At 31.9% G+C, this 16,601-nt stretch overlaps 1 protein-coding gene across 1 annotated transcript in view; it reads left to right on the forward strand.

Annotated features, from left to right (window-relative positions):
• The window catches only part of LOC131549814 (nidogen-1-like), a 41,668-nt gene that overhangs the window by 1,928 nt on the left and 23,139 nt on the right, over positions 1-16,601 (forward strand). Inside the window, exons 2-9 of the mRNA XM_058792314.1 lie at positions 4,110-4,412; positions 5,289-5,521; positions 6,450-6,808; positions 8,115-8,255; positions 9,434-9,685; positions 11,375-11,575; positions 12,838-13,071; positions 16,110-16,247. Of these exons, the coding sequence (XP_058648297.1) occupies positions 4,110-4,412; positions 5,289-5,521; positions 6,450-6,808; positions 8,115-8,255; positions 9,434-9,685; positions 11,375-11,575; positions 12,838-13,071; positions 16,110-16,247 (1,861 nt within the window). The remainder of the gene's footprint in view (positions 1-4,109; positions 4,413-5,288; positions 5,522-6,449; positions 6,809-8,114; positions 8,256-9,433; positions 9,686-11,374; positions 11,576-12,837; positions 13,072-16,109; positions 16,248-16,601) is intronic.

Raw genomic sequence — 16,601 nt, forward strand, 5'->3', positions numbered from 1 at the left:
GACGTCAAGAGCAAAAGATATGGGAAGTGTTTTGACTTTCTAGCAGCTACCTGTTTAAATTACTTAGAGATGGGAAATAAGACCAAGATCATTTCCATGATTTAAGTAGTTTTTCAACCAGAATCTTTACTATGACTCACGTAATTTTAAACTAAAATCTTTACCATGAAATAAATCATTTTCAACCGAAATATTCACTACGACACAAGTAATTTTAAACGAAAACCTTTACCATTAAATAATTAATTTTCAACTGAAATCTTTACCATGATATAATTAATATTTTATCCAAGACACAAGTATTTTTCAACTAAAATCTTTACCATAAATAATTCATTTTCAACCACAATCTTTACCATAAGTTTCAGTCAAAATCTTTACCATGATATGAGTAATTTTTCAACCAGAATCTTTACTATGACTCGAGTCATTTTCAACTAAAATCTTTACCGTGAAATAAATAATTTTCAACCAAAATATTCACTAGGACACAAGTCATTTTCAACCAAAATCAAAACTACTAATTAAAATTAAAGCTTATATTTCTCAACACTGTCACTTAAATGGCTTCTACTTAAATTTGGAAAATGAACATTAATCACACCAAATTTGGAGTCTCTATCTGAATCCCTCTAGCGCCACCAACTGTTCAAATTTGCACTCAAGTTTATGCTAAAAGCTAAGGGCTGGAAACAAAATAATTTTTTCAGATTTTTTTTCATCACATCGCCCAGGCATTATTGACATAACAGTGCGACTTTCTATAAAGCTGCTTTGAAATGATGCATATTGTGCAATGAAAATAAATTTGCCTTGTTTTTTTCAGTTCTTGTCAAAGAGAATTGTGTTGGTAGCATGCAAAGCTTTACCACTCTATAGGATTTAATTTCCGTTTGGTCTTGATTCGGGATTTCCTCACATCAGACCCGATCTGTTTCTTCTTTAACTCTTCATTTGTTTCCCGTACCCCTGCCGTCTGGGTTGAGTTGTGTTGCTCCTCCAGGTGGCTTTGATATCTCCTGGCGTCCCCTGAGGCGATGCATGTGAGGAGCAGCTGCGAGGGCTCATGGGGGTTGATAGTGGGGTCAACGCTCGAATCTATGGCGAAACTCTTTGATTCTGTGATCAGTCTCCAGTCCATCTCCCAAGCCAAGAGTTATCATTGTTAATTTCTGTAATTATGTAAGACGAGCTGAAGTTTAGCAGTGGATCTCAATCTTTATGACTCTGAAACCCTCCATTGTTCACAACAATATTGAAGAGCCAACACTTCTAGTTTCTGTTAATTAATTAAAAATTACGATTTCGTAAGTTTTAAGAGCTGAATGTTCTTCAAGGATCCTGGTATTTCTAATTTACATGACATTTTTCCAGTTGTTTGTGATTTGCTGGATAAAAGGTTAAAAGATAAGAATTAAAAAAAAAAAAATCAGATTATTTTACGTTCTGCTTTCTAACTTTGCAATATATACAGGATATGCAATGCTTTTGTCCTGCAATATGCAAAAAAAATATTAAAAGTTTTTTTATTGCAAAATGCAAGATGCTAAATTTATTATTGCAATATGCAAGAAGATGCAAAGTTTTATTGCAATATACGTGAATATGCAAAGTTTTTGTCTTGCAATATACAAGAAAATGTAAAGTTTATTATTGCAATATGCAAGAATATGCAAGGTTTTTGTCTTGCAATATGCAATGTTCACTGCTGGGCTGGAGCCATCAATTAAATAATTTGATTTCAGTAATTCACTGATTAAATAATTTTGATAACACAATTTTAAGAAGTTTTAAGAGCTGAATGTTCTTCAGGAATCACAGTCTTTTTCAATTTGCATGACATTTCCATATTGATATTGGATATTGGCCTTTAACAAATATTTGGTGTAGAAACTATTTTTGCTCTGAAATTGCTGGTAAATTCAACAAATAATTGCAAAGATTGACTGACACATTGAATCAAACATGATATTTTGAAGTAGAAAGACTGAACTAGTGTTAATAATACTCTTTGTTTTATTATTATAAAAATGGATGTCATTTTAAGATTTAAAAACTTTTAAATCACTTTTCCAGGTCCATAAATCACTTTTAAAAATTAATCTTCATATTTTGTATGGTTTTTCAGAGAGAAAAGAGTTGTTGAGTGGGTGATTTAAAATCAGAAATATCTTTATTTTTAGCTTTCTTTTATGCATATTTTAAATAATTTTAAGTCAACTTAGAAATCTGGCCCTCTTTTTGAGAACCGCTGGCTTAGAGGTTTGTTCAAATCACTGATCATAATATGAGCTTTAGTAATAGTTGTGCTTAATTTGATAAGATGTTGCCTAAAATGCCTCCAAATAATAGCAGAAGTTTGAGGGGAATCTGTTGTGTAATCTGAGACTTGTGTGAATTATTCTGACTCCTAAAACAGAGATGTCTTCCATCAGATCACATGACGAAACTGCAAATGACCCAAGAAAAGTGTGTTAATCCGTTAAACGTTTGTTTCAGCTGTCGATGACTCTACGCGGCTCTTGCAGATCCATCCAACTGCTTCAATCACTCATGCATGCATCTCTTTAGGATAAAAGCACAGTTATCAGGGTTTTTCTTTACACTTTTGGCTCTTGAATGGTTTTGTTGGTAAAGGAAAAGCATTTGATTGAAATGGTTTCAAGCTAAAGTAGACTAATCTTGTGTTTTAATAGCTGTGTTTCCAGACTCATGCATGTTGGTTTAGTGATTCAACAACCAGCAGACGTCAAACACAGATTGTGGGGGTTTGATTTTATCACTTTGGTGTGAAGAGCATCCTCCGTTATTTGACATTCAAGATCCTTGGAAACCAGTCTGGATTTTGTTACAGAACTACTTGTTAATACTTTGTTTGCCATTATTGCTTGATCTTTTAGATTTAAATAGTGTAAGCAGTAAGGAATTGGAGGAGACCTTCTTTTCACATGTTTTGCGGCTCCCCTGCCGTTTTACTTAAGTAGTTGCCAGAAACTCGTTGAAGAGAAGCTTTTACACACACAAACATGCCGAGTTTAAATGGCACAACACCTTTTGAAGTGTGAAGGCATCCGACTGTAACGAGCAGCATCACCATTAAGAAAGAAAGATCACAGAAAAACATCGCCGTTTGTTTTAGGCTTCAGGTATGATGATGTTGTGTCTGTTCCTGCAGAAAAACATCTAATAATTTGCAGTTTTTCAAAGCAGACAGTGATTTTACTTGTATTTAATGCAAGAACAGCTAAAAGAGTCACGAGCCATTGATTAAATTCATGCTTGCTATTAAAAACCACAACATTTATAAGAAAAACATATTGGATTTTGTAGTTGATTACAAGCAGGGCTGTTTTTATGCTTTATTGATCCCTTCATTGATTTCAGCCGGAAACGGTTACTGTGAACATTGCTTTTGTGCCTTAAGCAAGTTTATTGCAATGTGCAAGAACATTCAACATTTTGTATTGCAAAATGCAATGTTTTTATTGCAATATACAAGAATATGCAAAAAAAAATTTAAATTGCAAAATGCAAGAATATGCAAAGTTTTGATTGCAATATGTAAGAAAATGCAAAAATTTTTATTGCAATATGCAATGTTTTTATTGCAATATGTAAGAATATGCAATACGTTTTGTTGCTCTGTGCAAAAATATGCAACATTTTTATTGCAATATGCAGGAATATGCTATGTTTTTATGCAATATGCAAGAACATGCAACATTTTGTATTGCAATATGCAATGTTTTTACATGCAACAATATGCAACATGTTTTATTGCAATATGCAAGGCAACATTTGTATTGCCTTATGCAAGAACATGCAAACTTTTTTATTGAAGTATTCAAAAATATGTGAAGTTTTTGTGCGATATGCAAGTAAAGAATTTCTGCTCTCTAGTTATGCATGTCTGTAGAATTTTTCACCTTTTTTACCGCTCCTCAACTAGCCACATGATATGAATTGTTATTCCTTAAGTTAAGTTAAAGCTCATTTATTGTAGCTGTACACATCAGTTTCTCTCCTAGCCACTGTCATAAAAAATCCAAAACAGATTCATATTGGTTTAGATCTCTACTTATTTATGTTTCATGTCACACCCTCTGCAGGTCGGCACCAATGGCTTCATATCTCTGGCTGAACCCATCGATGAGTCTGAGTACCTGGGGAAGATGCCGGCCAGTTTTGGTATGATTGCAGCTTTCCTGGGAGATCTGGACACCACCGATGGGGCTGGTCACGTCTATTTCCGACAAGATAAAAGCCCTGATGTGCTCCAGAGAGCCGCAGAGCACATTGGCCAAGCGTTTCCTTCTGATGACGGGATCGAACCCACTCACGCCATCATCGTCACCTGGGAGAATGTGGCACCTCAGTCTGAACAAGGAAGGGTAAATGAATATGAATTCACGGTATGTCCCTTAATTCTGAATGTTTTTGCACTTACAAAAAGTTAGTTATGAAGCCGGCACAACAGCATCTACAAGTCAAGTCACTTTTATTTAAATGATTGTTTTGCAATATGTAGGAATATGCATTTTTTTATTGCAATATGCAAGAATATGCAAAGTTATTGTTTTGCAATATGCAAGAATATGCATTTTTTTATTGCAATATGCAAGATTATGCAAAGTTATAATACAAGAATATGCAGAATTGTTTTGCAATATGTAAGAATATGCATGCAATTTTCAAATATATGCAGTTATTGTCTTGAAATGCAAAAGTTATTGTCTAGTAGTATGCTATAATATGCATTTTTAATGCAACATGCAAGAATATGTGGAGTTATTGTTTTGCAATAAAAAAGAATATGCAGTTTTTTAATGCAGTTCAAAAATATTTAGTTATTGTCTTAAAATATGCCGTTTTTGTTTTGAAATATGCATATAATATGCAGTTGTTGTCTTGAAATATCCAAAGATATGAAAAGTTTTTTTTTTCCTGCAGTATGAAAGAATATGCAATTCTTTTCTTTATTGATATAAGCAAGACTATGCAAACTTTTTTCTTGCAATATGCAAGAATATGCAGTTTTTTATTGCAAAATGCACGAATATGCAATATTACAAGTCATTTATTTCTATAGCACTATAGCAATACAATGCAACAGATTTTCAGATGTTTCAAAGCAGCTTCACAGTAATAATCAGGAAAATAAAAGTGTTAATGTTTCAAAGTTCTTCAGTTATGCAAATTTAGTTTCAGCTTTAAAGTTGCTGTAAAAAGACAATATTGTCATTGTCATTTCCTTCCTGAAATGCAGACTTGTTGTAAATCTGTTGCAGAGAAATACTTTCCAGCTGGTTGTAGCAAACATGGAGTCGGCGTCGTATGCCATCCTGCTGTATCCGGAGGAGAGCATGCAGTTCGGCTCCACTGTCATTAATGATGAGGATCAGCTGGTTGAAGTCGGCTTCAATGAAGGGAGGGTGGCGGGTTGGTTCAGCTGGGCCTCCACTCAAGGAGCTTACTATCGCATCACTCAAGACAGCGAGGAGTCAATAAGCGCTCTCGCACAGTAAGTGCCATTTAAACATAGTTATGAAAGTGAAAGTGAAATTATTAATTGTGTATTATTAATCTGGGCTCCCTTGATTTTCATGAGAATCAGTTATTCATAAATGCAGTGGTTTTGATCCAAAAGTAAAAAAAAAAAAAAAAAGTATATTTAAAAAATTCATATATGAAAATGATTAATATATTAAAATAAAATACCTACCTAATTTAAATAATAGATTAATTTGTGCCAAATGAGTTTAATCGGACAATAAAATGTCCCCGTTTTTAACTAAACAACACTAACTCTCTATATTAAATATTAAATAAGTGAATGAATTTGATGAATTTGTGCTAAATTACTATTGAAACTATAAAACTATGAAAAACAATACATATGTATAATTACTATAGAAACTATAAAAACTGATAAGTCTGTTAAAACTTTATTTTATGCATATATATATACATTTTATATTTTATATTTATATATATAATTTTTATTTTATATTAATAATTACTAACACAACACTGGGTAAAGTTATTTATTATCATTTATAGGGATAATTTTTATTTTATATGTGTGTGTGTATATATATATATATATATATATATATATATAAGATATAGTTACTTTGACTTTAAAGTGTTACTTTAGTAGTACATAATTATATAGTTATCATTTATATATATATATATATATATATATAATTTTAGTTTTAGTTTGTTATAGTTTTAGTTATTTCAGTACATCAAGTTAGACTAAATTAACTAGCTTTGGCAACTAGCTGAAATAAAATAAGTTTAAGGGTTTTTTATATTTTATTTTATTTCAGTTAGCATTATTTTTATTTTAGGTAACAAAACTGTTTCTTATCTGCTTCACATCTGATTTTCCTTCTGCTCTTACTAAATATTAATGTGTTGCAACTCCTCTTCACTCTTCTCAGGGATACGAACTCGGGCCGGCCTGGCGTTTGGGTCTACGAGATCGGCACGTCTCCGTTTTTCACCTCCATCACACCTGGAGTGGTCACAGAGGTCTCAGAGGTCTCAGAGGTCACAGAGGTCACAGAGGTCACGACTGAGCAGACGATGGTGGACACTCCGGTCCCTGAGCCGTCCGTCCCGTGGATTCGACAGCCCTCTGAACCTCTGAATGAAACCAGCAGCCCAGAGCCGTTCGCAGAGTCGTCGACGCCGGACGAGCCTCAGTATCGTTACGTTAATCCACGACCGAAGACGCCTCAACAACAACCTCAAAACCCGCAGGTGCTGATCATCGATGAGGACGAGCTGAACGTGGACGGTGAGAGAAAAACACTGGTTATATTAGGGGTGTAATGGTACACAAACAGTGTTTGGGGTAATGCATTACAAGCAGGGACGGACTTAACCAGTAAGCGAGTTAAGCGGCTGCTTAGGGCCACTTTCTAGGCTGTATAATACTGACTGTCTCAGAACGGATATATATATATGATTTTATTTGTCTTGATGTTTCAAAAAGACTCATTTGTGTGCTTTTCCTAGGCACGCCGGCGCAAACTGCCGCGCACTCGTATAAATGCAGGAATAGAATGACTTTAGATTTTCGCTTAATAATAGATTATATTTTTGATTTGTTTCTCGGCAAACCCTACCGTATGCCAGAACACTTGGGATATGGAACAAGTTGCATGGGATAATTTTCGACATTTGACTCCTTTTTGTAAAAAGATTGAAGAAGTCATTAGGTGGACAAGTGCAAGCATTTTTTAAATGTGACCCTGGAGCACAAAACCAGTCATAAGTGTCAAGTTTTCAAAATTGAGATTTCTACATCAGCTGAAAGCTGAATAAATAAGTTTTCCATTGATGCATGGTTTGTTAGGATCGGACAATATTTGGTCGAGAGACAACTATCTGGAATCTGAGGGTGCAAAAAAATCTAAATACTGAGAAAATCGCCTTTAAAGTTGTCCAAATGAAGTTCTTAGCAATGCATATTACTAATCAAAAAATAAGTTTTGATACATTTACGGTAGGAAATTCACTAAATATCATCATGGAACATGATCTTTACTTAATCTCCTAATGATTTTTGGCATAAAAGAAAAATGGATAATTTTGACTCATACAATGTATTGTTGGATATTGCTACAAATATACCCCAGCGACTTAAGAATGCTTTTGTGGTCCACGGTCACAAATAATGTCTTCTTTTGTGATCCGAAAAAAAATAAGGTAGCCTAACATGGCTTTAGAATAGCATCAGGTTGACTAATTATTTACTTAAGTTGTGAAGGGGTAAATAAATGATAGCTAGGCTATAATTAGCAAAATAAGGGTTAGGCATAAAAGAGCATATTGTGTTTTGATTTGTGCCCCCAAATCAGTCCCAAAAAGTCCGGCCCTGATTACAAGTAACGCGAGTTACGTAATCAGATTACTTTTTTAAAGTAACTAGTAAAGAAAAGCATTATTTTTTTTTAATTTAGAAGGAAATAATATAATAGTTACTTCTTCAAATAAACACTCAGTACGAATACGTGTGCCGTTACACCCCTAAATTATATTCAGCTGAACAAGTCTAAATTGTGCGTCCATATCAAATGTTTCTTTGTGTTTTTTGGCAGTGTTTTCTTATAATTACGAGACGTGCTCCAGTAATAAGCACAAGTGCTCTGTGTTCGCCGACTGCAGAGATTACGCTGCTGGATACTGCTGTCACTGCAAACCTGGTTACTACGGCAACGGCAAGGATTGTGTCGCCGAAGGTGAGTTTACATCGTAACCAGGGTTATTATCGCTTACTAAAACTAAATAAAAAATAAAATTAAAAGTAAAATTAAACAAATGTCTTCACTTGAAGTAACTTGAAATAAAATAAACGTTAACTGAAATAAAATAAAATAAATTATAAAATAAATTTTAAATATATTTTAAAAAACTTAATTTATTTAACTTATTTGCCAAGGCAACATTTCTAATTTTTGTTTAGTTGAAGCACTAAAATATCTAAAACTATTTTTAAAAACCCCAAAACTTAAAAAAAAACAAAAAAAAAAAAACACACACAGCAAAATCAGTAAAACTTGAACTACAATTAAAATGAAAATGAAAAATAAATAAAATAAATAATAATAATAATTCAAAATGATAATAGTATATTTTTAATTGTATTAAAATAACACTGGATCACATCATTTTTAACTCTAAACATCATCAGGATATGTATTAGGGTTATTATAGTTAACTAAAACTTTTTTTTTTTACTTGAAATACAATAAACATTAATTGAAATAAAATTAAATTTAAAAAGTAAACTTATTTTATTTTAGTTAGTTGCCAGAGCAATATATCTCGTTTTCCTTTAGTATAATTTTAACTAAAGCTAAAACCATTAAAAAAACATTTAGTTGCTTGATATAATGTTAACTGAAATAAAATCAATCAAATTTTTTAATTTGAAATTTGAAATTAAATAAATAATTAAAACTATATAGACATATATGTCTAAAAAAAATGGTAATAAAATTGACAAAAAATTGCTAAAATTTAATTAAAATGAAATTAAAATGAAAACAGAAAATATAAAAATAAAAACAAATTAATAATATTAATACAAAACGTCTATAGTTTTTATTAATGTTTATTTTGTTTCATTTTACGTCATTTTATTTTATTGTTTCAGTTGTAGTTAATTTAGTACATCAAGTTAAACTAAATAAAAATGAGAAATGTTGCTTTAACACCAAACTGAAACTAATTTTATTTCAGTTAACATTTATTTTATGAAATAGTAATGAAACAGTTTTGTAATGGTTTTAGTTTAATGATAATAACTCTGATCCCAAGTAATACAATGTGTTTGGCTGTATTATATAAATTTGCTTCATCCATTCTTACTAAATAACAATAATTCCCTAAATATCACATCTGTCCGACTCTCCAGGCAAGCCTCAGAGGATGAACGGGAAGGTCAACGGCAGGGTTTATGTCGGTGATTCTCCGTCTCCTGTGGAGTTTTCTAACAATGACCTGCACTCGTATGCGGTGACTAACGACGGTCGGGCGTATATCGCCATCAGCAGCATCCCGTCGAGCGTCGGCCCGTCTCTGCAGCCGCTGGCCGCTCTGGGCGAGACCATCGGCTGGGCCTTCGCTCTGGAGCAGCCCGACTTCCAGAACGGCTTCAGCATCATCGGTGAGAATATTTATAATTATTAGTGCTGTTAATCGCGATTAATCGCATCCAAAATACATTTTTGGTTTACATAATATGTGTGTGTGTGTTTATTATGTATATATAAATAATAGACACACGTGCATGTATATATTTAAGAAAAATATGTTACGTTTATATATTAAATATATTTATATATGATATAATTTATATAAATATAAATATATTAATGTAAATATTTTCAAAATATATGCTGTATGTATGTCTTTATTTATATATATATATATATAATAAATATACACGGAACACACATATATTATGTAAACTTTTATTTTGTATGCGATTAATCATTTGATAGCACTAATAATTATCTGTTTTAAAAACATTTTTGGCTTAGGGTTGTATTATGAAGTTATTATGAAAATTATGAAATTATTATTTATTATTTTTATTAGGTTAACATAAATTCGATTTCCAACCATGGTACAATATCATTATGAAATCTCAAAACCTGTTCATGCCGTCAGCTACTTGTCTAGCTATTACTCAAAACACAAAATTCATTAATTAAATGTATTAATATTTGAGCCCTATGAATATGATGTTCAAAACATTTATTATTATTTATTACTGTTGAGACATTGGACTTCCACTAATGTTTTTTAAAAGTTATATAAAGATCAAAACGTTGTTAAAGTAATATTTATGGGACGCTCTTATAACTTTATTAATATTTGATATACGTTCTCATAATGTTGAGAAAAAACTATTTGTGATTAGCATTTTCGGAACATCGTTATGTTATTTGTACTTGATGAATGTTCGTATAACGTTGAGAGAAAGGTTCTTAAAATGTTAAAAATAGACGTTCAAGTAACGTTTTATTTTGAGTGAAAATAAAGTCAGTAGAACGTTGTAAGAAATGTTTCATTAACCTTTAAATAACATTTTAATCATGATAAGAAAAACATTTTAACATTCTTAGAATTTTAGAAATAAAAGTTCCAAAAACATTATTTTTGGGTGAAAATAAAGTGTGTGGAATGTTGTAAGAAACATTTTTGTAACCTTTAAATAATGTTTTAATCACAACACGAAAACATTTTTAACGTTCTTGGAATATTACAAATAAACGATAAAATAATTCAAATGTTCAAAGTTATATTTTGGGTGAAAATAAAATTAGTAGAACGTTGTAAGACACGTTTTTATAACCTTTAAATAACGTTATAATCACGGACATTTTAACATTCTTCAAATATTCAAAAAACATTCAAATAACGTTTTATTTTGAGTAAAAATTAAATTTGTAGAATGTTGAAAGACAAGTTTTTGTAACCTTTAACATAAATATTTGTAACCTTAATATTCTTCGAATATTAAAAAAAAAAATTAAATTACATTTTATTTTGGGTGAAAATAAAGTTAGTAGAACATTGTAAGAAAATGTTTTAGGAACCTTTAAATAACGTTATAAGCACGACAAGAAAACTGGACATTTCAACATTCTCCAAATGTATTAAAAAACGTTCAAATAACATTATATTTTGGGTGAAAATTAAATTAGTAGAATGTTGTAAGACACGTTTTTGTAACCTTTAAATAACATTATAAGCACGATAAGAAATCTGGACATGTCAATGTTTTAGAAACAATGTTCCCACAGCATTTTTATAATCTAACTTTGTCGCCGGGTCCTTGTCTCCGCAGGAGGAGTTTTCACGCGGCAGGCCGAGGTGGTCTTCCAGCCCGGGAACGAGCGGCTGACCATCAGGCAGGAGTTCGTAGGGATTGATGAACACGATCATCTGCTGATCAGCACCGAACTGGACGGCAGGATCCCAGAGGTGCCACAAGGAGCCACGGTCCAGATCGAGCCCTACACCGAGATTTACCAGTACTCCAGCAACCGTGAGTCAACTTCTCAGATTCATCTGACATATGACACGCAGTCAGAAATATCATCATCTCAAGCTCGTAAATGACCAAGCAAAGTCATTTTTAGCAGTAACAAACTCTGGATTCTCTGAGACCGGGGTTGTTACATTTGAAGTGGCCCATCTGCAACTTTACAGTCAATAAAGTGAATGTAATTCTGCTATTTTTAAGGAATATTGGAATATGTTACGAAATTTTATTTTTAATTTAATTTAATTTAATTTAATTTAATTTAATTTAATTTAATTTAATTTAATTTAATTTAATTTAATTTAATTTAATTTAATTTAATTTAATTTAATTTAATTTATTTTTAATTTAATTTAATTTAATTTAATTTAATGTTTTAAGGAAAAGTCTATCTAGGTATCAGAGAAAGAAATTAGCCTGTACAATATCATTAAGATACTATTATAGTTGTTTTTTTTTTTAATTAGAATTTGCTTGTTTATTTTTAGATTTTCTGTTTCCATTTTATTAATTATTTTTTATTTATTTTATTTTATTTATTTTTTTGGCATTAGTTTTTTTGTTTAGTTTTTTTTAATGTAAATATATTTTCTATACATTTTTCTTTCAGTTTTAGTTTTATTTCTTTTTGTACATCAAGTTAACTAAATGAAAATGAGAAATTTTGCCTTGGTAACTGTCTGAAATAAAATGTTACATTTTACATATTTTATTTTATTTCAATTAAAACCTATTACATATAAATAGTCAATGCTAATGTAAAGGTGATGTAAAATGAACGTACATCAATTAAGTGCTGTAATTCAGTCATTTTTAAGGTGTTTTATGGCTAATGTAAAGCTAATAACTCTACTTTTGGGGTTTGCTTTGTGTAAATTAATAAGTTAAAAGAAGTAAAAAAAAAAAAAAGATTCTCAAATTTATAAAAGGGATTCTAAAAATGTTTAAATTTTCAAAAATGCATTTTTTCCCCAATTCAACTGCTGGTGTCTCCCATTTTTAAAAATGCTAAATTGCATTCTGTGTTAACAGCCCCTGCATGCATTTATCTTACTAACAACAGAAATTGAAGCCAAGCAGCTTCTTATGCTCACTTAAAAAAACCTTTTAATCTAAAGCTGAAACATACATAAACACATAAACTTGTGCGGTTTAATGGCACAAACATTTGGAAGCTCTAGCCCCTCTTTGAGTATTGCAGTGTGTTGCTGCCACTATAGCATGCTGTCTATATCAATCCTCGATCTTCTCTGCGATGTTCACAGTGATCACGTCCTCGTCGCGGCGGGATTACACCGTTAGCATGCCGGACGGTAGCGCTCGCACACACAGCTACGTCTGGACGCAGAGCATCAAGTTCCAGAGCTGCCCACACGAGGAGGTCCTGAGCGCTGCGCCGGCGAGCCAACAGCTCAGTGTCGACCAGATCTTCGTCATGTACGACTCCAGCAACCAGCTGATCCGCTTCGCCATGAGCAACAAGATCGGCTCCATCCACAGTAAGAAACCTTAGAACTACAGCAAACACGTGAACATTCACAGCTTAGTGCTAAAACACACGACAGAGCGACTAAACACTGGGTTCTGTCATATGTGTGACCCTGGAAGCACAACAGCAGTCATAAGCAGCACAGGTATATTTGTAGCAATAGCCAACAATACACTGTATGGGTCAAAATTGTCCATTTTTCTTTTTTGCCAAAAATCATTAGGATATTAAGAAGATCATGTTCCATGAAGATATGGAACATGTACCGTAAATATACTAAAACTTAATTTTTGATTAGTAATATGCATTGCTAAGAACTTCATTTGAACAACTTTTGTCAATATTTTGATTTTTTCAGATTCCAGATTTTCAAATAGTTGTATCTCAGCCAAATATTGCGGAAAGCTTAGCTATTTATTCAGCTTTCAGATGATGCATAAATCTCAATTTTGAAAAATTGACACTTATGACTGGTTTTGTGGTCCTGGGTCACATATATGTTGGATAATAACTCATACACTACTGTGTTTGGGGTCGGCAAGATTTCCTAATGTCTCCTCTGCTCATCAGGGCTGCATTTATTTGTGAAAAATCTGAAATATTATTATAATTTAAAACAGCTGTTTTCTATGTGAATATCTGTTAAACTGTAATTTATTCCTGTGATGCAAAGCTGGATTTTCAGCATCATTACTGCAGTCTTCAGTGTCACACCATTATTTATTATTTATGATTTTATTATTATTTTTTGTAAGTATTTTATTATTTTAAAATCATTCACTTTAATTGTACATTTTATTGGTTTTTATTTAGCTATTATTTAAATTAAATTTTACAAATTTATATTTTTATTAATTTTTAGTAAGCATTTTATTTTGATTGTTATTACTTTAAAATAATTTATTTTAATTGGACATTGCATGGGTTTTTATTTAGCTGTTATTTAAATTCTAAATTATTTTAAATTTTACAAATTTATAGTTTTATTAATTTTTAGTAAGCATATTATTTATTTAAATGTTAATTTATTTAAATGTTTTTTATGATTTTGATTAATTATCTTCCTTCAGAAATCATTCTAATATGCTGATTTGCTGCTCAAGAAACATTTCTGATTATTATCAATGTTGAAAACAGTTGTGCTGCACGATATATTTGTGGAAACTGATACATTTTAGTTTTCAGGATATCTTTTGTTACATTGTAAATTTCTTTACTGTCACCTTTGATCAATTTAATGCTTCCTTGATGAATAAAAGTATTAATTTCTTTAAAAAGATATCTTACTGATCCCAAAAATTGAACGATGACTGTCCTTTACTAACTCTGCTGGTTAAGTTCATGTATGGGATCTCAGTAGAAACATTTAACTCAGTCTCCAGCTGATTTTATGACTGTGTGTTCTGGGTCAAAGGTCGTGTTAGTGTTTCTGAGTTAAAGCCGCAGCTGAAGAAGAGCGCTAACATCTGTCCGTCAGCAGGAGCCGTAACCAGCGTGTTGGTGGTTATTAAGACCAGCTTAAGATCTGTCGACAGCATCTTGCTGAGTTTTAAGATCTGACAGGCCCAAATTTGCTTTTATTTTTTTAACCATATCAAGTGTATAGTGTTTTTCACTAAACCCATTGTTTCAAAGCAGCTTCACAGAAAATCATAATGTGAATGATTTTTAAAGAAGTCTCTTATGCTCATCAAGGATGCATTTATTTGTTAAAAAATACGGAAACAAACCGTAATATTGTGAACTATTATTACAATTTAAAACAGCGGTTTTCTGTTCTAATATACTTTGAAATATAATTTATTTCTGTGATGCAGCGCTGAATTTTCAGCATCATTACTCCAGTCTTCAGTGTCACGTGATCCTTCAGAAATCATTCTAATATGCTGATTTATTATCAATGTTAAACAGTTGTGCTACTTAATAATTTTTTATAACCTGCGATACTTTTTCAGGATTCTTTCATAAATAAGTTAAAAAGAACAGCATTTATTGAAAATAGAAATCCTTTGTAACAATATCCACTACCGTTCAAAATCTGAGATCAGTACATTTTAAATTCTTTCTTTTTTTTTTTTAGAAAGAAATTAATACTTTTATTCAGCAAGGATCTGTTAAAGTGATAAAAAAAAAAATAAAATAAAAAAAATAATAAAAATGCTGTTCTTTCTAAATTTTATTTATTAAAGAGTCCTGAAAAAAGTATCACAGGTTCAAAAAAATATTAGGGAGCACAGCTGTTTTCAACAATAAATAAATCATAAATCAGCATATTAGAATGATTTCTGAAGGATCATGTGACACTGAAGACTGGAGTAATGATGCTAAAAATACAGCTTTAATCACAGAAATCAATTACATTTTAAAGTATATTAAAATAGAAAATTGTTAATTTAAATTTTTAATATTACTTTTTTACTGTATTTTGATCAAATAAATGCAGCCTTGATGAGCAGAAAAGACGTCTTTAAAAAACATTTTCTCCAGTAGTGTATATATATATATATATATATATATATTAAAGTAGTTGTAGGTTATTATTAATCATTTCTTATGTGGTGATATTGAGGATTATGAAACCAGTGAGGTTTTGTTGAGTTTCACTGCATGATATGCATAACTGATGCATGAAAATGACGGGGTTAAAAAGGAACTAGTATTTTTGGTTACATTTTATTTTAAGGTGTCCTTGTTCCAGTGTAATTATACATTCAAGTACTGAGTAATATTAATTAAATACATGTACTTACTATATGGTTAGGGTTTGGCTAGGGTTATTTGCATGTAATTATGCATAATTTATTGTTGTTATTATAATAGTAAGTACATGTAGCATGTAACAAGGACGCCTTAAAATAAAGTGTCGCTGTATTTTTGTGGCTTCTTTGATTGGTCCGTGTTTATGGATAAATGAAAGAGTGTTTTATGTTTCAGGAGAGAGTGAAAGATGGTGCTTCGACTCTCAGCTTTTGATGTGGTTTTATATTTATGTGCGTTATGTTTTGATTTGGTTTCCTGGAAGTGAACGCAGACTCTGGTGTTTTTTAGGTGGGATCCCGGAGCAGAATCCCTGTTTCACCGGGAGACACGGGTGCGACACGAACGCCGTCTGCCGTCCCGCTCGGGGAAAAGAGTTCAGCTGCGAATGCGCTGCTGGGTTCACCGGCGACGGACGGGTTTGTTACGGTAACAATCCTCGTGCACAGATTATGATGTTTATATTTTGTGTCTGTGTTTGTGTTCAAACATCTGCATCGAGCTCGTTCATCTCAGCGCCGATAAATCGAGCTGTTCACTGGTTGTAGTTCTAATTTAATTTGACCTCCCGGTTCACGGACGGGTCGATGATCCAATGCAAACACGCAGCGGAAGAGAATCGTGACTGTATATACAGTGTTTAATTCATGGGATGTTTCATCTCTTTGGGATTTAGGGTAAAGAAAACACTTTTTAGCTCTTGGACTTTCTGCATGATTTGGTCCACAATTTGTCCCCCTTTTTAGAGAAGATCAGGATCTTGTCATTGTTAATAACTGCTTG

This window comes from Onychostoma macrolepis, chromosome 11 (genome assembly GCF_012432095.1).
Source record: "Onychostoma macrolepis isolate SWU-2019 chromosome 11, ASM1243209v1, whole genome shotgun sequence".
Classification (NCBI taxonomy): Eukaryota; Metazoa; Chordata; class Actinopteri; order Cypriniformes; family Cyprinidae; genus Onychostoma; species Onychostoma macrolepis.